Below are 27,553 nucleotides of genomic sequence, written 5' to 3'. Positions count from 1 at the left end.
TAGGTCTGGTTGATGTGAGTGTGAATGCTGTGGGACACATTTTGCACATACAAAATGGGTGAGTAGTGACTTAAATAATACCGGCTTATGAAAATCTGCCTTCAGGACAATGCTTAGAAATAAACAGTAGCATGAAACGGTGTTTAAATGTCAGTACAGCAGTTACTGCAGTCTGTTTTCATCAGTGTTGTATAGTAACGAAGTAAAAATACTTCACTACTTTACTTAAGTATATTTTGGAGTACTTCATACTTTCCTGGAGTATGAACATTTTTGATGACTTTCACTTTTACTTCACTATATTTCCGAACTTAATTGCGTACTTTTACTCCGATACATTTTCAATGTGTGGTTTAGTTACTCGTTACAAAAAAGCGAGAGAGAGAAACGCAAGTGTTTTGACCCCACCTACTGATTAGCAAGTAGCAAGCAGGCTACCGAACAAAGTCCGTAGCCTGCTTGCCTGGGCTTGTTCATCACCACCAATAGGATACTTCTTCTTCTTCTTCTTCTTTTCTATTATGGCGGATCACAAGCAACTTTAAGGTGCATATCGGATACCAAATCGGATCCCCTCAACACCTTGGCTGCGCCTAGAAATTCTGTCCATGAAAGTAATGAACAGAATCGGTGACAAAGGGCAGCCCTGGCGGAGTCCAACTCTCACCGGAAACGAGCCCGACTTACTGCCGGCAATGCGGACCAGACTCTGACACCGGTCATACAGGGACCTGACAGCCCGTATCAAAGGGCCCGGTACCCCATACTCCCGGAGAACCCCCCACAGGGCTCCCCGAGGGACACGGTCGAACGCCTTCTCCAAGTCCACAAAACACATGTAGACTGGTTGGGCGAACTCCCATGCACCCTCCAGGACCCTGCTGAGGGTGTAGAGCTGGTCCAGTGTTCCACGACCAGGACGAAACAGCCATGGACCATGGACCATGATTATCTCTTATTTTCCTCAAAATCTCTCTGACCTCAGCGTGTTTTCTATGATAGATACTCTCAATATTGGTCAGTTGCTGACAGGTGCCCTGGAATGATTGTGGGAGGATTGCTCTACATCAGCATGGGAGAGGAGCCTGTATCATATCAATTAATTGGTAATCCTGCAGTTGAAGAGGGACATTGGAGTTATTTTTATTTTATTTAAATGTTTCAAATGTTTGACAAGAAATGACATGTCACAGTGATCACTGCATTACAGTTGCCCCTCACAGCAATTCTAAAGAGAATTGTTGTTAAACCAAACAGGGGAAAACACTGTTACTAAAAACAATGCCAATAAAAAAACAAAAAGAATAACGTGTCTGCTTTAATCAATAGAGCCATAAACGCCCTATTCTCCAAGCCTACTACACAAAAATGTGTCCATACATCTAAAACAATTTATCAGGTCAAATTTGTCTGCCAAATTCTTTTTCATACATCAGGGGTGTCAAACTCCAGTCCTCAAGGGCCGATGTCCTGCAGTTTGTAGATGTGCCACAGGTACAAAACACTGGAATAAAATGGCTTAATTACCTCCTCCTTGTTTAGGTCAGTTCTCCAGAGCCTTATTGACCTAATTATTCTATTCAGGTGTGGTGCAGCAGACGAATCTAAAAGTTTCAGGGCAGTAGACCTTGAGGACTGGAGTTTGACACCTGTGCCTTACATGATCAGAGCTAGGAAAACCCATGTAAAGCCAATCCAAACAAAAGAGGTAAACTCTATTCATCCATTATCTTATATGCTTATTCCTAATAGGGCCTTAAGGGGTGCTCAGACCCCTCTAGGTGGGCCTATCTCCAGAAGTCAATGGGTGGGGAACACCGTGGACAGGTTGCCAGTCCATCGCAGAAAGAGACAAACAGGATAAACAATCATGCTTCACCTAAGGAAAATTTAGAGATCGATGAACCTGTGGGAGGAAGCTGGAGTACCCAGACAGAACCCACGAATGCACAGGGAGAACATGCAAATTTCATGCAGAAAGACCAGGGCTGGGAATCAAGCCCTGGACCTTCTTGTTGCAAGGCAACAGTTCTACCACTGTTCTGTGCCACAGTGAAGCCCCCAGAGGTGAACTAAAGTGCCAAATAAAGCATGAGCTGCAACATTTGTTTGCTAAGACTAAGCAAAAACTAAATGGCTGGCAGGTTCAACAGTTATTTAAAAAAACTAGTCTACATTTTACATACAAATGACATTACAATAGTCAACGTAAACTGAATGATGAAGCAGAAAACTTAATGTTAACTGAGCAAAATGCCACAAAATGAAATACTGTATAAACTAATGAGCTCACATTTTGTCACAATAGGCTCATGGGTTATACAGTAATAAAATATGTGAAAGAATGCAGAAGGACAGTTTATAAATATTTATTTAAAAGAAATAGAGAACCAATAACAGTATCATTTTTGAAGTTAGTAAAATCAGATACAGTGCCTGGTGAAAGTATTCACCACCCTTGAACTTTTCAACCTTTTGCCACTTTTCAGGCTTCAAATATAAAGATCTAAAATTTTTATTATTTTGTGAAGAATCAACAACAAGTGGGAAACAATCGTGAGTTGGAGCGAAATTGATTGGATATTTTAAACTTTTTTAACAAATAAAAAACTGCAAAGTGGGGCGTGTAATATTATTCGGCCCCTTTACTTTCAGTGCAGCAAACTCACTCCAGAAGTTCCGGGAGGATCTCTGACTGATCCAGTGTTGTCCTAAATGACTGATGATGGTAAATAGAATCCACCTGTGTATAATCAAGTCCTGTATAAATGCAGCTGCTCTGTGATAGTTTTAGGGTTGTGTTTAAAGCCCAGAGAGCATCATGAAGACCAAGGAACACACCAGGCAGGTCTGATGCTGTTGTGGAGAAGTTTAAAGCAGGATTTGGATACAAAAAGATTTCCCAAGATTTAAACATCTCAAGGAGCACTGAGCAAGCGATGATATTGAAATGGAAGGAGTATCAGACCACTGCAAATCCACTAAGACCTGGCCGTCCCTCTAAACGTTCATCTGGAACAAGGAGAATAAGGATCAGAGATGCAGCCAAGAGGCCCATGATCACTCTGGATGAACTGCAGAGATCTACAGCTGAGGTGGGAGAGTCTGTCCTTAGGACAAAAATCAGGCATACACTGCACAAATCTGGCCTTTATGGGAGAGTGGTGTAATCCGGGGGTACATTTTAACTTACATTCGCTCATTCTCTGGTTTTTCCACTCTCTATCCCCTTTATCTCTCAGATCTCGCAATAGTTCTATCATAATATCAGTGATTCTCATGAGACTACTACACAGCCAAAAGCTGTTGAATATTGAGTATTACATGTGCTACTGCAACCTATCTGTTAGGTATGGAGCAGGGAAGTATGAGAGATTAAGACGTGTTGGGAGGAACAGAGCTGCAGGTCAGTTAAACGTTGTGTAATTTTTTCTCCTTAATTCTGTATGATGCTCACATTAATGTGCTGAACTATAGGAGCCAACTACTATGAGCCAAGCTGAGATGAAAAAACCTGTTTGTGTGAGAGAAACTGCAGATCTGGTGAGTGTTTTTGTGTGTAACTTAGCGGTTAGCTCATTCATGTCACTGAGTGTTTGTGTAGCTGCTAGATTACTCACTGCTATGCATATCCAGACGCCCGTACTAACTTCGAACAACCCATATGTGAAAAATAAGGTGCCTTAAATAATTATTGAGCACTTGTTTAGTTTTTTTTTTACATTTCATGTTAATGCCAAACATATCGTTTGGCATTGGCCAAACATATCTGGAACCCTATATAATGTATATTTATTGGATTTTTCATGGATGTAAGTTGATTTTGTTATTTATTGAATACGCATATTGACCAAAAACTTATTGGAATTATTTATAGTGCAAAGAGTGCTGTTTATTGAATTTTTTTTGTGTGCACATTAGAATGATTTGATTATCTCTTAATTGAGAAAATGCTCCTGTTTTATTAATCAGGCCAGGTTTTGATGGCAAGCTGAAGGTCCAGGCCTAGAGCCCAAGAAAAATTTTACTTTTGGTGCATTAACACTTCTGCTTCTCCTGCCAGGCTGGTAGGAGGCTCCTTGCAGCCAACAAACAATTTTGTCCTCACTCTGATCTGACTTTTGTCAGCCCATAACCTGCACTGCACCAAGCACTTTATAATTAACTTGCTTGGGACCTCTAACCAACCTTGGGGTGGATGAACGGAAGGTTGTGGGTTCTTTAATTATGGAACTCTGGAATTAATAAATTTTTGTTTATTGTTTTGTTTTTCTCTTGTGCGTTTTATATGGCTAACCATATAACCATATAAAACCCATTATTCGTCTTGCTTGCTTCAATTTAGCATTTCTTTTATCTTGGGACGTTTTTATATAGGACATCAAGCCTTTCTCAGTCAGTTTAATACATTGTTTGGATGAAACCTCCAAATCACTCTTTGTCAACTGTGCTTTTATTACATTAGACATTTTAGCAAAACACTTTGAGCTGCTTGTAGTTTTGTTGTCTTTTACTTTGTTTATTTTAAACCCCCTAGCTGTGCGTAAAGGTGCAGCGCTTTAACTCAGTCTTTTATTCATCTTCATTTTGACAGACTTGTACTGTAACGTTGATCGCTATTATCAAACACTGATTGGATAGACTGGCTGACTGGTAAAAAAACAAAAAAAAAAAACAACATATGAACACCCACGTACATAATGAGCTACTTCAAATCTACGTATTTATACTGTGAAACACCTACGTCCCAAACTGAAATTAACTAATTAAGTGAATTACTAACCAAAGAACGTATTTTAAATAACAAATTAAAAAAAAATTCTAATTATAAGTCAACTAGAAAGTAAGCAAAAAATAAACTAAATAATCTAAATTCTAAGATTTTACTGAAAATGGAGAAATAGCTCCTACATCCATTAAAAGTCTTGTTTAAAGTTTGCCACAAGCCACCTGGGAGACACAGCAAACATGGAAGAAGGAGTTCTGGTCAGATGAAACCAAAATCCAACCTTTTGGCCACAATGCCAAACGATATGTTTGGCATAAAAGCAACACAGCTCATCACCCTGAACACACCATCCCCACTGTCAAACATGGTAGTGGCAGCATCATGGTTTGGGCCTGCAGGGAAGATGGTTAAAATTGATGTGAAGATGGATGGAGCCAAATACAGAACCATTCTGGAAGAAAACCTGTTGGAGTCTGCAAAAAAACAGAGACTGTGACGAAGATTTACCTTCCAACAAGACAATGATCCCAAACATAAAGCAGAATCTACAATGGAAAGGTTCACAAATAAACATATCCAGGTGTTGGAATGGCCAAGTCAAAGTTAAGACCTGAATACAATAGAGAATCTGTGGAAAGAGCTGAAATCTGCTGTTCACAAGCGCTCTCCATCCAACCTCATTGAGATCCAGCTGGTTTGCAAGGAGGAATGGACAAGAATTTCAGTCCCTTAATGTGCAAAACTGATAGACCAAGTGACTTGCAGCTGTAATCGCAGCAAAAGGAGGCTCTACAAAGTATTAATGCAAGGGGGCTGAATAATATTACACGCCCCACTTTGTAGTTTTTAATTTGTTAAAAGTTTAAAATATCCAATAAATTTCATTCCACCTCACGATTGTGTCCCACTTGTTGTTGATTCTTTACAAAATAATAAACATTTTAGATCTTTATGTTTGAGCCTGCCTGAAAAGCGGCAAAAGGTTAAAAAGTTCAAGGGGGCCAAATACTTTCACAAGGCACTGTATGTCAATATAATCATCCATTTCCATCCATCCATCTTCTGTACACCCTTGTCCCTTAAAGAGGTCGGGAGGGCTGCTGGTGTCCATTTCCAGCTAATGTTCCGGGCGAGAGGCGGGGTCACCCTGAACAGGTCGCCAGTCTGTCACAGGGCAACACAGACAGACAGGACAAACAACCCAGAGAGAACCCACGTAACCCACAGGGAGAACATGCAAACTCCATTCAGAAAGACCCTAGGTCGGGAATTGAACCCAAGACCTTCTTGCTGCAAGGCAACAGTGCTACCAACTGCGCCACTGTGCAGCCCACAATCAATATAATCAATCAAATTTTATTTGTATAGCACAAATGTGCTATACAAATAATCAAATTTTATTTGATTGAGCAGCAAAGCATTTCAACGTGCTTTACATCATAACAAACACAAAGTCATGCAACATAGAATCAACAATCAAAACATGACATTAAGTCAAGTGCCATCATTAAATTTTTAATCAATTAAGCTTCAACGGCAACTCCTAACAGGTGGGTTTTAGTCTAGATTTAAAGGCACTCTGTGTTTCAGCAGTTTTACAGTTTTCTCGAAGTTTATTCTAGATTTGTGGTACATAGAAGCTGAATGCCGGTTCTCCTCGGTGCTTCTGGTTCTGGGGATACAGAGCAGAACCAGAAGACCTGAGAGGTCTGGAAGGTTGATACAACAACAGATCATTAATGTATTGTGGTGCTAAGCCGTTCAGTGATTTGTAAACTAACAGTTTTTAAGGTCTATTCTCTGAGCTACAGGGAGCCAGTGGAAGGACTTTAAAACTGGTGTTATGTGTTCTATCTTCCTGGTTTTAGTGAGAACGTGAGCAGCAGCGTTCTGGATCAGCTGCAGCTGGAGGATTGGTTTGTTGGACAGACCTGTGAAGATGCTGTTGCAGTAATCAATATGACTAAAGACAAACACATAGATGAGCTTTTCTAGATCTCACTGAGACATTAGTCCTCTAATCCTGGAGATGTTCTTCAGGTGATAGAAGGCTGACTTTGTAACTGTGTTTATGTGGCTCTGAAGGTTCAGAGTCTATCACTACTCCCAGGTTTCGGGGCTGATCGCTGGTTTTTAGTTGTAATAACTGAAGCTGTGCATTAACTCTAGATCTATTACTCTAGATTGTTCCTCTTTAGGTCCAAAAATAAGAATTTCAGTTTTGTTTCTGTTCAGCTGGAGATAGTTCTCAGCATTTATTCAGTGATTGGATGAATTCAGAGTCACCTGGTGGCATCGTAATGTAGAGCTGTGTTTCATCCGCAGAGTTATGGTAGCTAATCTTATTTCCTGTTATAACCTGAGCTGGTGGGAGCACATAAATATTGAATAAGAGGAGTTCTAGGATTGAACCTTGGAGTACCCCACATGTGACCTTTGACCTCTTTGATGAGAAGTTTCCAATTGAAACAAAGAAATCCCAGTTCTTAAAGCGAGATTCAACCTCGCACTGGACCGGAGAGTCCGACCCAACTCTCCAGTCGATTCAGTAAAATGTCATGATTAACAGTGTCAAAAGCTGCACTGAGGTCCAATAGAACCAGCACTGTGGTTCTCCCACAGTCCGTATTTATGTGGACATCGTTGAACGCTTTCACAAGGGCAGTCTCTGTGCTGTGGTGAGCACGAAAATCAGGCTGGAAGGAGTCAAAGCAGTTGGTTATCCTTAGGAAGCTGTTTAATTGTTTAAACAGCTTTTTCAATAACTTTGCTGATGAATGGGAGGTTGGAGATTGGCCTGTAATTCTGCAGTAGTGATTTGTCCAGATTGTTCTTTTTTTATCAGTGGTTTGATAACTGCTGTTTTCAAAGCCTGGGGGAAAACGCCTGATGAGAGCGATGAGTTTACTATTTGGATCAGATCAGAACTTTTTTTTCTCCTCCCCTCCAGGGGGTCTTTTGTGGGCCCTTATATGAAAGTAGGCTGACAGGAGAGGGAGGAAAACATGCGGCAAATATCGCCGGGTCCAGGAATCAAACCCGCAACGGCCGCGTCGAGGACTCAAGGCCTCCAAACGTGGGTTGCGCTATTCCCTACACCACCACAGCACACCCAGGCAGGACTTTCTTAAAGAAATGTGAGGGTAGGACATCCAGACAGCAAGAACTTGAGCCTAATTGACTTATAATTTCTTCTAGGATTTTATAATTAATTAGTTGAAATTGGGTCATTTTTCCTCCATTTGTTTTGTTTGGGCACAGCATTGGTACTGGCTTTAGAGTGGATGTGCAGATTAATCCTCTGATTTTTTTTAAAAATTTTCCCTGAAAAAAAGCTGGAAAACTTGTTGCAGGCAGCATTATATGAAATTCAGGTGGTAACTTCATAGAAGGGTTTGTGAGCCTGTCAACTGTTGCAAATAAAGCTTGAGCTTTTTTCATGTTTTTGTTTGACATCTGCAAAAAAAGCTTCCCTTACATGTTTTAGTGTTGAATACATACATAGTCTTTCTTTATAGATATCATAATAAATGTCAAGTTGAGTTTTACGCAATTTCCGTTTGGCCCTACGGCAGAGTTGTCTTGCATATATATCTAACTGTATTTTTCATGGAGATTTCTTCCTACCAAACACAACCTTCACTTTAATGGGGGCAATGGAATCAATGATATCTGAAATTTTATGCTAAAAATCATCTACCAACTTATCTACATCAGCACATCTTAAGGGCAAGGAAGAAGAACAGATTTGATGAAATGTTTCTGAACGTTTTGTGAAAGTAGCTGTTTGTCCAAGTGGTTTAATGGATAAAGAACTTTCAAAGATCACAGCGAAGTGATCCAACAGGGTGACATTTGTTACACCCTTACTGATAACCAGATCCAGTGTGTGACCTCTAGTGTGTGTTCCTTGTTTGACATGTTGTGTTAGACCAAAATTCTCTAATATATTAAAGAGTTTTTTGCCACTCTGTCTTGGGGGTTGTCAACAATCATGTTGAGACATTAGTCCTCTAATGTTGGGGGTTGTCAGCAATCATGTTGACATGATTGTTGACCAACATTCTAACACAACTTCAAGTCTTCATCAGATACCTAAGTTCTGAAGTTTTTTCTTGACTTGCTCAATTCCAACATATTTCCTGGCTTTCAATAATGTTTCATTAGCAACATTTACCAGGTGGGTGTATCCTCACTATTGCCATTGTGATGATCTTAATAATATGTAATGTAATGTCCATCAGCGCTGGGGTCGGACGGACTGGAGTATTCATCACTTTGAGTATTGTGTTGGAGAGGCTGAGGTACGAAGGCGTGGTTGACATCTTTCAGACAGTCAAGATTCTCCAAACTCAAAGGCCAGCCATGGTTCAGACAGAGGTATTGCTTTGTTAAATTCATGGTGCCATTACCAATTACATGTCAACAATAGTGAAAATGTTATGGTATTATCATTTATAAGGAAACTAAGATCACTTCCATTACTTGGAATGTGGGGCAAATACAGTGCATGTGGAAAGTATTCACAGCACTTCACTTTTTTCACCTTTTTTATGTTACAGCTTTATTCAAAATTGTATTACATAATCTTTCCTCACAATTCTACACAGACGTAGTAATCATCATAGCAAAAAGAAAAATTATTGCTATTTTCGCAAACTTATTGAAAATAAAAGAAACAGTAAATCACATTTGTGTAAGTATTCACACCCTTTGATCCACATCTGGCAGCAATTCTAGCTAGAAATCTTTAATATGATGCCATGAGCTTAGCTGACCTATATTTAGGCAGTGTGGCCCATTCTTCTGTTCAGTTCTTCTCTAGCTCCATCACATTGGATGGAGACATCTGTCAGCTATTTTCAGATTTTTGCAGAGATATTCAGTCAGATTCAAGTCTGGATTATGAATTGGTCAGAATTGAGTTTTTAAATATAAAAAAATAGTAGAGAAGCTGGTCCTCGACCAGCCCCGAGCCAAGTGTCTTGATTTTTGATTTGCTTCTTACTTTTGCCTCTCTTGGTCTTCAAACCATGACCATAAGATTATGTGTAAACAACTGATATAAACCTGCCTATCAACCATTTTACAAGTTTGGGAAAACTAAAATATGTTCTGTGGATATCTATTGTAAAATAAATATTTTTACAAGCGCAGTTATTCCGTTTCTATTTAGCTCACCCACAATACTTCAAAATATTCTGCATCTCTGTGTGTACATTTCAATGTCAGCGAATTAATTTCATCCTTTATTTATTGCCCTAGTAATTTCTTTGCTTTTGTTGATTTATTCATTTTTCTCTGCAGGAGCAGTACCACATGTGCTACAGGGCAGCTTTGGAGTACCTGGGAAGTTTTGATGTCTACGCAATGTAACCTGTCTTATAAACACACAAAGCAAAAAGCTGGAACCAAAGCCAAAACTAATTTTTTTGCTTAATGAATAAGGAGTCAGTGAGGGGCCAGTGAGGAGATGACCACTGCAGGAAAACAAGACCATTACTTCTATGTGGACTGGTGGTAGACAGTTATTGCACCCATGCCTTCCCAAAAATAACCCTGAATCCCCATTTAGTCTTTCTACATATACAGAATATATATTTGTTTACAATCATCATTAACCTTCCTGAGATAGAACCTAAAGAAAGCCTAAAAGAAGCAGTGGATATAGTGCTTGTTTATTTTAATTGTGCCAGACAAATTACTGGATAAGAAATGAGACAAGTTAGTCACTTCGAGGAATGTTAGAGTTGGTTTAACCAACAATTTTTTTCACTCCTACATTGTTTATGGATGGTGCCTGGACAGTGTCAACCAAAAGCTACAATATAACTGAGCAAGGTCTTTTGTCTATCTGCATCTATGGATGATTATTTCAGACATGAAAATTGATAGTAATACTTTGTGGTATTTTCTTGGAATGATGAGATTCAAACCCCTGCAAACATAATTATGGGTCCTAAAAATAAAACTAAGTCATTATTAAAAACAACTACATACTTTTGCACACCAGGCCTGTGAAGTAGAGAAATTGTTTACTAAATAGCACATGCTAATTGTACTGACAAGACAGAGCAAATACTTGTTGCATGAATGAGTATTTGCTCATGGAACAAATACTTGTTTGGCAATGCCTTCTGGCAACAAATGGAAGGACTGAGATCTTACTGTCACCCCTCTCCAATGCAAAATAATTTTCCATTATTGTATGTATATTGCTTATGAGCATGTAGTAGCTCTGGTTTTTCAATAGAATCCATAGATTCATAAATGTTGAAAAAAGGAGAGCTGTTAAGAGATGTTGTAAAAAGTAGAAGAGAAAAAAAACTTCTAAATCTTGGGTGAATTCATGAACTATATTTGTAGTATATTTTGTACTTAGTTATTGAGATTTCATAGGATCTCAGACTATCCATCCATCTATCCATTTCCTACAGCTTTATCCAGGGTCGGGCCGCGGGGGTAGCAGCTTCAGAAGGGAGGCCCAGACTTCCCTCTCCCCAGCCACTTGTTCCAGCTCCTCCGGGGGAATCCCAAGGTGTTCCCAGCACCCATAAATTTTCTGTATTTTACAGCCAACATTTAAAGTAGTTGGCTGTTCAATGCTGTTAAATTTCCGATATACACGCCTATATCAACACTAAGTGTAACAATAATGACCAAAATAAAACACAGGAAACATTAACGTCAGCTAAATTGTTGTGGCGGGACCTTCACAGGACACCCCAGAATGCTATGGATCGACGCTGCCATCACGGTTGCCTAGAGACCTGTTTCCTTTTTAAATGTCCTCAACTCGATACTCCACCATGTCATTAGAAGCAAAAACTCTTGCAAAAGTACAGACGTGAGTGGGAAGACGTATATCTAATACTAAACAATTTCAGTGAGGATGAATACAGGCAATTAAAAAAAAAACATGTACCAGCGATGAGTATGATTTCGGACAGAATGGATCAGGAGAGAAACACTATAGACACAGCAGAACCTAGAAGAACCATAAATCAGGCTAGGGTTAGGGAGAACATTTTCAGTTTTTGTGCTCTTAGTCGACTACTATGGTTTTATTATTTGCTTATGTTGAGTTTGGATGGTACATTTTTTAGATATATATTGTCATATATATTGTCAGATATTGTCATATTAGACAAAAATGATATATATGGAAATTTAAATAAATCCTACTTATAGATTAACAGTAAATAAATAAATGTGAAGAAAAAATTTTGTTTGTCCTACATTTCACATTTTTTTAGGGATTTCTGTGTAGGAAAATTTTGATCTTTTATAAAGAGTGTTCTGTGATCAATATTATTTCACTATTATTTTGTTAATGTGGGCTGCCAGTTAAGCTATAATATATTCCTATCTTATAAGTAGCATATCTTATAGGAATATTAAGCTATAAGAAAGAAGGAAGAACATGCTAACAAAAATGCACCAAACAAATTCTCTGTAAATGTGGGTATTTTAGTACAAAAAACTTCTCATGAATTCAATGCTTGAGTCTAACGCAACCTCACCTGTCCTTGATCAGGTCCTTCTGTCATGACATGGGGGTGAAGATGGTGAGGATAAAGCGGAGAACCCATTTGATGTGGTTTAATGATGAAAAAAGGACAAAACTTCAGGCAGCACAGAGGAGCAAACGCTAGTACCTAGACTCTGGTAGCAACTGGTAAACAGTAATAGGCCGACAGCAGACACGAGACAACTACAGTTTAGACAAGGACCTGATAGAGAACAAGAAACACAGATGGGTATAAATACACAGGGGGTAATCAAGGGAACTAGACACAGTTAGGATTAATCAAGGGTAGACAGGACAACATGGGAACTCAACTGACACAGATACCTATATAAACACACAGAAAAACTAATCCTTTCACAAAATTTATTTACAGAAAATGAGAAATGGTCAAAATAACGAAGAAGATGCAGTGCGTTCAGAACTCAAATAATGCAAAGAAAACAAGTTCATATTCATTTAGAAAGAACTATATTAATGTTTTAACTCAAGAAGAGTTAATAAATCAATATCTGGTAGAATAACTAAGGTTTTCAATAGGGTTCAATGCAGTGATCTATGAATTTTTCCAGGGCTGCATATATATACACATTTACAATAAAAATCTTATAAGCTGGTATGTATATTTGATCATTTGAAACTCATCATCAGTAGTGAACCGCAGGATCCCGGGGTGTTTGGCCATTACCACAATCACCCTCCCAATGATAGTCAAACCAAGGTTGATCAAGGTTTATAACAAGCCACTTAGGGGTCTATACATTAAGTTAAAGTATTGTTTAACCCTCATGTGTATCAGTCTGAAGCAATATACACTGCTCAAAAAAATAAAGGGAACACTTAAACAGGTGTTTAACACTTAAAGTGTTCCCTTTATTTTTTTGAGCAGTATAGTTGATGCTGACTCAGGGTCAGCGAAAAAGCCAAAAAGCCCACCAAAGCGAAAACGACAGTTACTTCTAATGCTGGGTAGAGAAGTGGGGCATGGTTGAGCTCCTCACTGAAGTGAAAATGACACAGTTGATGCTGACGCTCTGGTGTAGGGGTCCGATTGGACGCTGAGGCGAAAACGAAACAGGAGCTCTTGCATCCCAAACAGTGAAAAAACGTACTACTACATCTTCTGTGTTACTGGCTGTAACACAGAGGAAGCCAATCTGCTGCTGCAACACTGATGTAGTGCAACACAAAACACAAAGACCAGAGTTTACGTTAGATGCCTTCATGCAGTCGAATGAACACAGTTAGATAGCTCTTCTGTGTTCCTGGCTGTAACACAGAGGAAGCCAACCTGATCCTTGTTATGAATTAATACCACCACAACACATAACAGCATGCCAGTAGGCCGTGTTAAGTGGGGTTTGATACACCACCAGCATTGTTAAGTAGGATCTGACCCTCTGTAAAACAGAAGGAGACCTAACACAATCCCAAGTGGACCGATTAGGGTAAATACTGAAGAATTAAGCGGTTATGTGAGGATTTGGATTTTGTGTTTTTTCAGTTAATTGAGTCTCTTTGTTGTTGCGTCTTCCCCTTGATTGTTTCCAGCTGTCCCTTGTTTTTCCCGATTACCCCCTGTGTATTTAACCCTGCTTGTGTCACTTGCCCCTCGTCAGATCCATGTTTTGTGCATCTACTTGGGTCTATGTTCCGTGTTTCCTGCATTTTGTGTACTTTATCATTAAAATCAGAATTTCACACTACAACCTGAGTCCAACCATGTCAATCCTCAACACTACAACTCTGCCATTCATGACAGAAGGATCTGACCAAAAGTACTACGGTGAGGATTGCTGTGTCAAATGACCAGAAATGGATACAGACCGAGAGAGATGGATCCTGCAGCAGTTGGAGTTGGTCCAGAAGGATTTATACCAGGATGCTGAGATCTTGCCTTCTCCACTGCTGCTGGAGGAACTGGGACTGGAGTCAAATTATGATCAGCTGAAGAAAGTGTTTCCCACCCCTCAACAGGATTACTTCACCCCTTCAACAATCACGACGGCTTCCACTGACATTTCCCCGGTGCATCAGAACATTTTTGATTTAGCTTCAGAGGAGGATTTTTGTCCACTCTTTAAACAGTTTAAAAATGACTCTTTTATGTTAGAAACAGTTTTCGAGTTCTATGACTCATTCGTTCAGCGAAAACTATTGAAGTGGAAAATTACAATAAGGTCACATCTGCTAGTTGTATTGCCATTCTAAGTTCCTGTATGGTCGAACAAACATAAAACTATTTGGGTTACATGTACAGGGTTGGGAGTTGTTTTCCACAGCTGCATTAGAACCAGACTGTCTTGCCTCTTGTTTTGGAACCTTTATCCTTGGTATAAAACTCATATGTTGTCTCTGCCTGGTAGAGCTTTTCATCCAGAATTGCTTCATTATTGATTGTCCTACGAGCTCTCTGAGTTGTGCACAATTCATAAGTAAACCTGATTGAGTGATTTTACCTGAACAGTGTTTGGCAATAGTTTTTTCCACAACTCTATCAACCACAGAAGCCTCGTCTTCAACTGCTCCAGATTCCTCATCTCTTGCAGCTAAGGTCTCCGTGTCACCTGCAGCAGCAGAAACGCCAGCCCTGGTAAGCGGGCATCCAGCTAAGCTTCTTCCCAGCGTTCTTTCCGAGACCCCCAGCGCTCCTCCCAAGCCATCATTTTTGTTGTGCAGGCAGAGCCTGCGTTCTGCCTGCGGCTAGCTCCTCCGAGCCTTCCTGCGCTGGTTCAAACCAGCCTCCGGACTGCCTTCCAAGGCCCGAGCTCCTCCATCGCCAGCCACCAGAGCCGCCGACTACCCTCCACAAGCTGCCAGAGTAGTTAGCTACCCTCCACATGTCCGTGCATATACCTGTGCAGTCTGCCAGCATTCTAGGTCCTCCTAGAACCGGGGGGGACGTGTCCCCCACAATATTGGAGGCAGGCACATTTGTCCCTCCTAATAATTTCACAGCAGTTGCGAAAAATATTTGATTTTGAAATTTTACTGCTAACTTTGTCTAAAAACATAGCTACTCTAGCCACAATGTTCTATTTCATCACAAGGAAATGAAACAGCAGCAAAATTTGCCTCTTTTGTTGTTGCTTAAAGTTTAATGTCACTGTGAGCAATGGCCACACAACACCTGATAATACTGATCACTTAACATGTGAATTATATTGTATTATATTATATTAGATATTCAGGAGAATAGCAGTGCTAAAATAGTGATGCTGTTGAAGAAAGGTGAAGAGACCGAGGAAGCTCTGGTGAGGTCTTCAATTAGTTTATTGAATATTAACTGGTTTTAATTTTTAAATAAACTAAACTATTTTATTATGAGAAGAGCAGGTCAGGGATAGTTTGTGTGTATACGTTTCTGTGAGGCTGCTTATCTGAGCATTATAGTTTTCTGTACATTCTTCCTGCTAAGATATGGGGGAATTTTTCTGCCATAATTTGAGAGTCAATATTTTCAATTTGAAAGCAGGATTACATGTCTTTTTTTGTCAAAATGTGTAATGTTTGTACACCAACCTTTGTTCTTGTGCTCTCACAGAACTCTGCTCATCAACGAAACATTCTCTGCTTGCTTTTTGAACAAAGATGTAAGTGTTGTACTGGGTGCATTTGTTTCCTTCTAGTGGGTGTGCCTGTGTGGCTACTATTGATAGCCAATATTAAAGAGCACACATTTTCAGGTTGGCTTGATATCATGTCATGACTATGTTGTAACATAGTTGATCAGAATACTGTTAGCATCTGCTGGTGGGCGTTTAGTTTAACATGGAGCAGAAAGCGCAAGCTGTTTCTTCCTACATCTGATGAGTGGTTCAGGTTGCTACAATTGAAAGTAGCCATATTCACCCATACACAGGCTCACCTGTGCTTGAAGGAAACAAATGCATCCAGTACACTTTTTTTCTATTCACTGAGAGGCTGCCAGGTGATGGTGCCTTTTTGTTCCAAAAGCAAGCAGAACGTTTTGCGTATGCTAGCATAGAGTTTTGCAGGAGCTTGAGGAGCAAGGTTGGAGACCAAACACTACAAGTTTTGAGACAAAATACATGAAGTCCTGCTCTAGGTTCCTCTCACAGTCAGGTTAATTGGGTTTTCTAAATTTCTCGTTTGGTGTGAGTGTGCATGGTTGTGTTTCCTGTCTGTGATGCCCTGCAACAGACTTGTCCAGGGTATACTGTGCCTGTTGCTAATTGGCTGCTGCAGATAGGCACCAGCAGCATTCCTGATCCTAGTGGGATAAAGGTGTAAGAGAATGAATGGATTAAATTAAGTCAATACATTTTATAGACAATGTATCAGTATTTCTTAGTCTTTTTATTGTTCATGGTGTGGATTGTCCTAAGAATTTATTTATTTTACTATATTCAGTTGGAATTGCTATATGTGTTTTGATATTGTTTTTTTTTTATGCTAAAATCTTTCAGAGAAAATCGATGCTTCCACACAGACACATGAGGAAGATGAAGATGTCCAAGACATGAGCTGGAGCACTGAAAACTTATTTTCTTTAAGTTAATCAGTTTTGTTTAAATTTTTGTTTAAATTTGTAAAATTTTAATTTTATTAGTTTTTGAAAATGTTTCTATTAAAGAAAAGAGTTCTGCATTTGTGAATGGATTCATTTTACATTTTTGTAACATGATAAAACAAGATTTCCCCTCTAGGGTTAAAGGTAGTTTTATGTGAAGTTGTGTTAAAGTTTGAGGGAAGGACATGTGGGATACTAACAGACTAAAGTAAGTTTGGTATAAATGTTGATGTCACACAACTCTGTTGTGGTTTTGACAGAGCTCAGTTGGTAGGGAAGATTTTATTTATTTTGTTGGTTTCTATTTTTACTGTTGAACTACATAAACTATTGCTAAAGAATGGTGTGGACAACCCAAAGTACCAACACCAGAAACGGTTGTAGTAAGGACGATCACCCCTGCCAGGGATTCAGTGAGCCTCCTGAGAGAGGATAGCATTCGGTGTCAGGGTTAGGTGTGAAGGTAAGTGGTCAAAGACCAAATGCATTGGCCATCCCGTCCCTATCATCCACTGAACAATACGCCATCGGCCCCCAACTGGCTCGCTAATGGCTTTCTTTGTCTTTGCTTCCTTCTTTGAATTGGCCTCCTATTGTCTTTGTTGCCCCCTGTTTGTATGCACAGGCCATCATCGTCTCTGAACCTCCTAGAACCCATTCCCACTATAAAATATAATTAAATTTGCCCCTTATAGGTCACACGGGTTAGGGTTGGGGTAGGAGTTTGGGTTCAGGGTCAAAGGTCAGAGGTCCAAAAAATTGAACCTCCTTCCCTCTTCCCCTCACCCTCTTCTCCTCCCCCGTATGTGCACGGGCCATCCTGTCAGGAGTCCAGCAGGTGGAGCCTACCTCTCATTCAGACCCTTTGGGATCTGTGTATCCAGCCTGTGGATCCAGATTCTTTCAGCCCTTCTCCTCTGGGCTGAAGACCAGGCTGGGTTACATTCCAGCACCAAGACTGAAACTGCATCCCAGCCATGGCGTATAAAGTGCTGCACTAAAGGTACGTGTGTTTTTTTGTGTTTTTGAATGTTATGTCTGTGCTGGGTAAAACGAGTAAGGAGACTGTTACTCGTCTCACCCACATAACTGATTTTACAAATTAGACAGGTTATTAAATAAACACAATTTTTTGATTTGGGGTTTCCTGATTGGTCTGATTTGAAAATTGTGTTATTGAATCTGTTCTGTACCCAGTGCAGCTGCTTGAAAAATCCACTCTGACCTTAGACCTTTGGTGTCTTCAAAGGTTTGACCTCAGCACGGACGAGGAAATCCCTTAGGTTTTTATTCCTTTTGTAGGCCGCAATTATTTTGTAATTTGGGAGCAAAGAAGTGTCAGATTGGAATTTTGTGAAATTCTGTTTAACGTTGTAAACAAATTGTCCTGCTGAGGAGGAGAATGTTGTGATCAGAGGGATCATCGGAGATGAATCGGGGGGTCTGGACTCAAGGAAGTTTTTCCTGCCTGCTCTCAGGAAAGACCTGGAATATCCTCTCTTACGAAGAGCAGAAAACAGAGTTCTAGTTGCCTCCTCAAAGTCTGTTTTCTGTGTGCAAATCCTATGAAATCTGAGGAGTCGTGATTTGATTAGGCCAGCATAAGTGTGCCTTGGATGGTGACTAGTTTTAAATAGCAGAGCATGTGTGTCTGTGGGTTTAAAGAAAACTTTAATATCTAATTTGTGTGTTGTATCAAAATTTGGTCCTTTATATGTGGTAGTGTCCAGAAAGTCGACCGCTTTAACGCTGGTAGTGGACTTTACTGTGATAGATGGGTTATGTGTATTCAGGTGCTGGAGGAATTCCTGAAATTCTGCTTCAGAATGGGTCCAGACCCCCCAGATGTCATCCAGGTATCGATAGTAGTACAGGTTGCCCTCCTGCACGTACTAAGGGCACCGGTCTCCCACTCGGCCATGAAAATGTTGGCATAGGCCGGTGCAAATTTCTTACCCATGGCTGTGCCTTTAACCTGGAGGAAGAATTGGCCATCAAAAACAAAAGGGATAGGGTTAGGGTAAGGGTTAGGGGTAAGGGATAACAATCAAAAGAGATATTGAGGTTGAGTCCGCAACATTTTTAATTTAATAATTGTTACAAAGTAACTCCGTTAGCGGTCTCGTTTCTAACAGCCGTTAGAAAAAAAAGCACGGTTCCACAACCGTCGTTTTCTAGCAACTGCGGAGTGATATTGACCCCCTCCGCAACCACGTCAACCTGCGACACCACTAGTAAATAACACAAAACAGTATTAATAAACACAAAACAGTATTAATTTACCTCGACTATTCCATCAAAATGGCCTGTATGCCACATAATCACTGATACATTCTGTCCTTTGCTCATGTGAGCTAGCAGGCAGTGAAGGTGCACCGGGTCGAGGATTGTGTGGTTTATTGCTAAGGGTTGGTGGATTAGGAGCAATTTGCTAACTGCTAGCAACAGGAACTGTTTCCATGACGCGTACCATTCTGGTTTCAGTCTTGAAATCAGAACACGTCAGTGTTTAGCCCACTAATGTGGACTAAACAGTGGGTGGGGATTTAGGTGAGTATGCCAAATACAGGGAAGCATTTTGCCTTTGTCACAATTGAGATTTCATAGATTTCATTGACTGTGTCCTTTTCCTACACTTGTTGTGACAAATTCCTATAATACATTTTATTCTACGCAGTGCCTCATCCTTACCTGAGTCTGAACTGTCTAATCACGCAGATTAGAACAAAAAATTGGGGAGTTTTGAACTTCATGAGCCCGTCTTGATGGTGGAGTCCAGCCGACTGCAGCCGTCACAGGGCTTTATGTGTCTATGAAGCTAATGTGTAACCCTCCTGCAGTCTTAGCGCGATGCTTATGAGGAGTGCAGGAAATGTCACAGTGGGACACCGGGGAACCATCAGATTCCAAAACTTCACAGAAAAAGCCCCTTGTAAAAGCACACGCAAGGTCAGCGCAATCCCACCGGACCGCGCAGACCATAGGAAAAGACTGGAGGGTCCAAATGAACCCATCTCTGACCACTGCAGATGAAACGGGTAGTGTTTGTTTGTGAAGTTTTCAACATCGCAGATACAGGAGCTTTACTGTTCATTTTAGGCTGCTTTCAAACATCAGTGTTAGCATAGCTGGCACGTGTCATTCTTTGGTATTCCTCTTTTTTTTTCCATCTGCCTTTATGGGAAAGTTCGTCTGAATGACTCTTTTGTGTTAGTCCTGTTGGCTGCACAGGGTCGCATATGTTTCTTTTCTGTCATGTTAGCAGGTTAAACTCACAACACAGGACGGTAAGGAGCTAAGAGTCTGTTATTTTAAATCAATACATTTTCTAGTATTGATTAAATTGAGACATTGGTTATTTGGACTTGAGAACCCTGCTAGCAACTTCCACAGACACAACAGCATGACCTTTGGAGAAACATTGTACCATGACATGATTAACTCTTTCAGCCTCACACCAAGAGGCGGTGGGCTACCAGTCCTTACCAGTCCAGTCCTGCAATCATAGCAGCCACAGCATGGAAGACTCCGGAAACCCACATAACCAATGAGGGAGGACAGAACCAGGCTGATGATGCAGGTCAGGATGATGGTGGCATTGGCTCCTTTCACCAGCCGATGGAGAACAAATGTCTGAGTTAGGAGACAGAAATAATATCAGTGTGACACAGTTTGCTGCTGTTAGGTACAAATACGTCCAGAGCCACACTTAAAACCATGTTCCACCAAAATAAAAGAAGCTTCAGAAGCTTGAGTCACTTCAACTTGTCTGGTTTGTAGACAGCAGCTACTGTCACTGCTGTCAGTTGTTAGAAAGGCTGTGAAACAGCAGACAGATGTGTGTGTACTTGAAGTTCCACCAAATGAAGAGCTCTGAATACAGCCGGCTGTGCGCGGTAATTACCACTTTGGCACTTTTGTGTTGGTGGAAGACGTCTTCGTCCTCTTCCCCATAGGTCAGCGTCAGAGAGGAGTAGCCGAAGATGATGACCGCAGCTGCACAGGAAAGTCCTGCAGCCACCACCATGCAGCTGACCTGAGGACAGCACAAAACGTCCAGACAATACGTGTTTATGTGTGGAAGGGACGAGCAGCAGGAATCATGGATGAATCAGAGTTGGAGGGCAGTGGCACTCGAGGACTGGGTTATTAAGCAAACATGGAGCCAAAACGGAAAGGTTTCTGGAAAATGATGACACCCCACAACCATAAACACTCACAAAACACAAAAAAGGTCAACAGAATTTAAAAGTGATGCACTTTCTGCTCAAAGTCACCGTAATTTGGTAAGTCTCTTCCTTATTTTCCAAAGCTAGCACATTAAATTTTAATCTGTACAGGCAGCTGACTTACTGCGCACGAAACGTTCGTTCAAACTCTGGAGGACCAGAGACTACAGGAGGGAGGATCTTGTGAGCCATTCTAGACCATCCAACTCTGCGGGCCAGGTACCCTGAGTGAACACAGTGATGGTAGGAAGCAACCTTTTGTTAATAATTCAAAAAGCAAAACATTTGCAGGCATTTAGAGCGCCTCATGGTTACATATTTTATGAAATTTTACTTTTCAAATGTTGGAATCCTGCCAATCATGACAAAATGTAGAGATAGTAAGGAACCTCTTTGTCCCTAATTATTGGCTGGCTAAAACAATAAAGCACAGTGGTGTTATCATCATCATTATGTGGGCGTCAGACATGCTAGTAAACAACCGGCTCTCCATCCTATTGTTCGGCGGTCACTTTCTGTTAATGGCATCCAGTCGGCTGAACGACCTCCATTGTTCTCCAGTTTGAACCATTCCAGCCTGTGAGGACCTTGGTGGTCCGGTAATAACTTTACTGTGCAGCATTTAAATTGTCTTTAGTTTACGTTTAGTTTCTTCTTCAATGGCGGTTGGCTGGCAGCATTTTGGTACATTATCGCCACTTCTAACGTCCCATTGGCAAAAATTAAACCCTGTGATTTACGTTCCAAAAACAAGCATTCTGTTGGTAGTGAAAAATCTTTAAACTAAGTTGAAATGGGTGGACAAGAGCCATAAGAAGTAAATGCAGGGATGAAAAGATCACCATGAAATAATCAGCTAATTATACGGTCAGTCAATGATGCGTTTTGAATGAATCACCGTTTTAGAAAGCAATGACCTGTAAAATAATCAGAGGAAATCTGATTAATTTATTTTTATTAATTTTTTTTTGCGTGGTCCTGATACCACTACAACTGCAATCAGACTTGTGTGTGAACAGTTTGCGACTCCAACCTCATCGGGCTTCTTTTGGTGCAGAATTATGACGCATGTCGCATAGCAATGACGTAAAAGTCAGATTAAATGACCATTCAGAGTGCAGGCACTTTGAAAACAATTGGATTAATGATGCGTTCCAGTCGTATTCAGAACTGGGAAATTCTGACTTCCCAGTTGGAAAAATTAACTGCAACATCCTCCAAAGTCGAATTTGGGGATAGTTGGAGCAGCTCCAACTACACTTCATGGTCCAATCTGGCCGCTCCTGGCATCAACTATAGTAAGTCGTGGTGAAAGCAGTTTTATTTTTCAAAACACAGAAGTAGGAAGAGTGCATCTAACATTAATATTACAAAATCCAAAGCATGCCGGTGGGAACCGTAATCTGGCAATAAGTCATGACTGGGGTCATTCACCCCACAGGTCCACACTGACACCAGGAACACGGGGTAAAACTCTATACAGTTCTAACTGCAAACACATAAAACTGAGGCAAAAGTAGTGTTATGGTTACACTAGTACTTGTATAAAGATTTTTCATTTAATATCAGTTAATATTTACCCATCTGGAAGGCAGATAGAAGGGTCACCGCAGCCAGGAGAAGAGGGGAATCTGTTGCCATTGCAGTCTGAACTTTACTCAAGTATTAGGAGGAACTACCTGGGAAAAGACTTAAAGCCATCCCACTGTCTGTCCAAACATGTCCGTACAGTTAAGCTCTGCCCTGCCTCTGTAAAATACGGACTGGATTCTCAATTACATAATTTTGTTCGCGCCCTATGAAGAAAAAAATGTGAGAATGTTTTCTCAGTGAAGCCTGGTGTGAGTTTTATATCGTTTCTTTCTTTCATTGCTACCTGTTTGATATGTCTGCAGGAACCTTTCTGGCAACGCTGTCAGGATTCCTCTAATGAAGATTTTTATTTTTTTTAAACGAGTTCAAGTCAACCGTTAACCGGTTCAGAGTGTCTAATAGGTGGCGTGTGTTACCACGCCCCACGGCAGCCCACGGGTGACAGCGCAGGGTTGGGATTGCGTGCCGTGATCAGCCGGCTTCCTCCCGCGGCGGCATGGACAGCGACGATGAAAGCGTGGAGGAGGTGGTGGAAGGTTTGTACCGCTGCAGCGCACGCTGTTCACGGGGGGAATGCGATGAAGGAGGGCTTTGATCCCGCTTTAACTGCTAAACGTGTCAGACCCGAGCCTCCGTGAGGCGGTCTGACTCTGGGCCCGCTCGGTAGCGGGGAGCGCCAGGGGCTGGAGTTGTGACAGCGATCCGCGCGAGAGGCAGCTGAAAGCGGCGTGGGGGCCGTCAGAGCTCCGCAGCCGGCGGACGTTTAACACGATGCAGTATGTTCGATTCCTCACCGCTGAACGCACCGGTGCTTTCAACAGCTGGTGTGTCTGTTGAACAGGAGTCAGTCAGGAAAGGTTGGATAGTTTGTTTCTTTAAGAGTTGACAGAAAGTTGACTATGAGTTTATAGAAGCTCCAGCTGCTGGGGTTGAGTGAGTAGTAAGCCAGTAAAACTACAGCAGCGGTAGGATCAGAACATGGAATGTAGAAAAAACGCCACAAAAAAAAAAAAAAAAAAAAAAAAAAAAAAAAGAAATATATATATATATATATATATATAAGTACAGAAAATCAATGGAATCACTCAATGTTAAGGGAAATTTCTCAGATCATTAACAAAAAACTGCATAGCAATACATTATGAAAACCTGTGATGTTGGACAGTGTTTTTCAAAGTGGAGGCACCAGAGGGCGCTAGATGGGCTGGATGGAAGTTGTGAAAAAAATGCACAAAAAAAAAATTCTGGTACCTTTTTTTAGCAAAATATTTTAATCAAACTTTTTTTTTTAAATCATGAATGCTACTTCGTTTTTCATCCATCCATCCATCCATTTTCTGTTCACCCTTTGTCCCTAAAGGAGTCGGGAGGGTTGCTGGTGTCTATCTCCAGCTACGTTCCAGGCGAGAGGCGATGTACACCCTGGACAGGTCGCCAGTCTGTCGCAGGTCAACACAGAAACATACAGGACAAACAACCATGCACACACACACCTAGGGAGAATTTAAAGAGACAAATTAACCTGACAGTCATGTTTTTGGACTGTGGGAGGAAGCCGGAGTACCCGGAGAGAACCCACGCATGCACAGGGAGAACATGCAAACTGACCCCATGCAGAAAGACCCCAGCCGGGAATCGAACCCAGGACCTTCTTGCTGCAAGGCAACAGTGCTACCAACTGCGCCACTGTGCAGCCTACTTCGTTTTTCAATCGTTATTAAAAACTAAAAATAATTTATTAAAAACAACATGGCTATATGTGCAGCAATGCCATAACAATGCAACAACATTCAGTTGATAATTATCTATCATGTGTTCAAATGTGGGTTTATGTGTGTGTAGATCACAAACAGTTGAGCCCGATCAGCCAGAACCTGTTTGTGTTTATGTGTAGGCCCGTTGGATGAAGATGGCCAGCCCCATGGTGTCTGCACAGTCACCTATTCCTCCAGTGATCGCTTCGAAGGACATTTCACCCACGGAGAGAAGAATGGGAAGGGGAAGTTCTTCTTCTTTGATGGAAGGTAGTGACTCACTGTATCATGGAGGTTCACTAAGGGCGCATTAACACCAGCCCTGTTTAGTCCGTTTTAATCAAACCCCAGTCCGTTTGCCCAGAAAGTCTGGTTCACTTGAGGAAGTGTGAATGCACAATCCAACTCTGATGCAAACTCTGTTCCTTCTAAAAACCGATATTCTGTTTGTTTCAAGTGAACTCTTGTGCAGGTCAATTCAAGTGGACCGGTGACCATTCCGAAAGTAGCAAATTAACTATAGCGCAGGGCACAGGACTATCAAGTCTGAAAATTTGATAGTCCAGTTTTCAACTGTGAAAACTGGACTATCAAGTCTAAGACCTTGGGTTCCCCCAGAATGAGTTGGAGGAGACAGATTTCTGGGGTTCCCTTCTGGACTTGTGGTCCCCGAGTCCCAATCTCGAATAAGTAGAAATTATTCCAAACTGTCAATTTTAGGTCGTATGGTCCAGCACTAGTTGGTGCCAACAGGAACTGCTTAAATGGCTTTGTCCTGAAGACAGAATAACTTGAACACAGAAAGACCAGTTCTATCCTCTGTAGCAGTGGTTTCTAACTCCTCTCCTCGAGGGCCGGACACCTGCAACTTTTAGATGTGTTCCTTGTCCTACACACGGCAGCTGTCTGTTTTGTGTCCGCAGCACCTTGGAAGGTTTCTACGTTGACGATGGTCTGCAGGGCCAGGGGCTGTACACACACGAGGACGGCAGTGTCCTCCATGGGACGTATGTCGACGGTGAACTCAACGGGCCAGCTCAGGAGCTGGATGCAGATGGCCGCCTAGTCTTTAAGGGTCAGTACAAAGGCAACATCCGCTGTGGGGAGTGCTGGATCTACTATCCTGTGAGTGAGCTGAGTGCACTAATGGTTCTTTATTCTGAAGGACAGCAGCCATTTCATATGTGTGTGTGTGCGTGTGTTGGTGTGTGCTGTGGTTAGGACGGGGGCAGCGTGTTTGGGCAGGTCAATGAGGACGGGGAGATGACTGGCAGCTCCACAGCCTACATCTACCCAGATGGCTGCACGGCTCTCTATGGAAGCTTTGTGGGCGGAGAGATCACCGAGGCTCGCCTCGCCACACTGACCTCCAACCAGACCGGAAGGCCACGCTTCCAGATCGCTCCAAACAGTAAGATTTCATCTCATCTTCACTCACTCGCAATGAAAACATGCCATAGATAGAGAACTATGTTCTCTAATTTAACTGAGCTTGAGTTATTTTTCAAAACTTTCAGTCTCTAGATCAGGGGTCTCAAACTCCAGGCCTCGAGGGCCGCAGTCCTGCAGTTTTTAGATGTGCCACAGGTACAAAACACTGGAATGAAATGGCTTAATGACCTCCTCCTTGTGTAGATCAGTTGTCCAGAGCCTTAATGACCTAATTATTCTGTTCAGGTGTGGTGCAGCAGAGGCACATCTAAAAGTTGCAGGACTGCGGCCCTCGAGGACTGGAGTTTGAGACCCCTGCTCTAGATGTAGAAAGCTGGCAGAGGAAAAGACTGCCAGCTGTAACTGCAGCCAGACCTGGTTCTGTGAAATATTACTCAGTGGTTCTGAATGGCTTGTTTTTTACATATTTATTTGTAAAATGTCTCTTCTGTAATGCTTTATTTAATTTCTATAGTGTTTGTTAGTGTTTTCTACAAATAATTTATGTGGAAAAAGTGTATATGCTGTTAGCTGGACTCAAACAGGAAGTGCTGTAGAGACATGTTGGTGTGATTGAACAGGTGACATGATGACTTCATGTGACCTGCAGGTCCTGTCTACTCCTATGACAAGTCCACCTCCACCTGCATCGCCACCCACGCTCTGCTGCCGGACCCGTATGAGAGCCAACGGTAGGGCCGCTCCGTGTGATGATGTCACACTGTGGAATGACGACGGTTGTTCCAACAAGCCGGAACAGAACCAGAACCATTTGGAACCTTGTGTGTTCCCTCTCTGTCAGGGTGTTGGTGGCAGAATCTCTGATTAAAGGAGCCGGTCAGGGACTTTTTGCCAAGGCAGCTGCTGAGCCGGGTACCGTCATGGCTTTTTATAACGGAGTCCGGATCACGCATTCTGATGTATGGCGCGCTGCTTCTATGGAAACGAAGATACGTTGGAATCACGTAATGAGGGGAAATTGACATAAAACGTAGCAAATTTGATTTATTGATTAAAAACGATTCCTAAATGACTGATGTTGCTTTGTCAGGTGGACAGTCGGGACTGGGCTCTGAATGGAAACACCATCTCACTTGACGACGACACTGTGATCGACGTCCCACAGCCGTTCGACCAGACGGAGAGGTACTGCGCCTCTCTGGGTCACAAGGGCAACCACTCCTTCACTCCCAACTGCCAGTACGAGCCGTAAGTAGAAACGACAGGAAGGAGGAGCGTCGACTTTTAAAATATGGGTCCATAATCAGATAGGCACTCAGCTACATGCAATGCATCCTTCAAGTCATTCAGAATCGGATGTTATCGTACCATTAATTGATTTATCGTTTATCGCGACAGGCCTAATCATAGTATTAATTATTACCGCAATTAACTATGAAAACTCAACTTTTATGATTGAAAATTTTCATAATTTTCAATTTAATATGTGTCTGGGCTGAGGCCACGTTTCATAAACACTGTGACTTTAAACAGATCAAATGCTGTTTAAAAGTTTATCATCCAAGGTTATTTAACATGTTAATGGCTGTGTAGGGATTAACTCCTGTAGCAGTCTGTATTACTGCAGATCTGAAGAAGCCTCTGACTGAAGACACTGTTGTATGATAGTTTGATGATGAGGATGCTCCAGGTTGTTCATAATGTTCATCATTTGGTAAAGAATCTCCACACGTCCCGTTACGACAGTTGGAAGAGATGATTTGAACTTCCTCCTCCTCCTCCTGGATAAACGGC

The 27,553-nt window shown here is 41.5% G+C and overlaps 2 protein-coding genes across 3 annotated transcripts in view; both read left to right on the top strand.

Annotated features, from left to right (window-relative positions):
- The window catches only part of LOC114139662 (receptor-type tyrosine-protein phosphatase F-like), a 153,580-nt gene extending 141,761 nt beyond the window's left edge, over positions 1-11,819 (top strand). The window contains exons 24-25 of the mRNA XM_028009702.1: positions 8,974-9,109; positions 10,037-11,819. Coding sequence (XP_027865503.1) covers positions 8,974-9,109; positions 10,037-10,105 — 205 coding nt within the window. The 3' untranslated portion in view covers positions 10,106-11,819. The remainder of the gene's footprint in view (positions 1-8,973; positions 9,110-10,036) is intronic.
- Positions 11,820-22,968: 11,149 nt separating this feature from the next.
- Positions 22,969-27,011, top strand: LOC114138929 (histone-lysine N-methyltransferase SETD7-like). 2 transcript variants are annotated; one of them, XM_028008427.1, is made up of 7 exons: positions 22,969-23,149; positions 24,508-24,637; positions 25,291-25,492; positions 25,589-25,778; positions 26,409-26,490; positions 26,601-26,718; positions 26,850-27,011. In XM_028008427.1, exons 1-7 carry the CDS (start codon positions 23,110-23,112, stop codon positions 27,009-27,011), a joined length of 924 nt encoding a protein of 307 aa, XP_027864228.1. In that variant the 5' UTR covers positions 22,969-23,109. The 2 variants fall into 2 exon arrangements, with proteins under 2 accessions (XP_027864228.1, XP_027864226.1); XM_028008425.1 differs by lacking the exons at positions 26,409-26,490; positions 26,601-26,718; positions 26,850-27,011 and having other exon boundaries at positions 25,572-25,771.
- Positions 27,012-27,553: the final 542 nt, after the last annotated feature.

Source organism: Xiphophorus couchianus, chromosome 23 (genome assembly GCF_001444195.1).
Source record: "Xiphophorus couchianus chromosome 23, X_couchianus-1.0, whole genome shotgun sequence".
Taxonomy (NCBI): Eukaryota; Metazoa; Chordata; class Actinopteri; order Cyprinodontiformes; family Poeciliidae; genus Xiphophorus; species Xiphophorus couchianus.
This window is presented reverse-complemented; position numbering and strand designations above follow the sequence as displayed.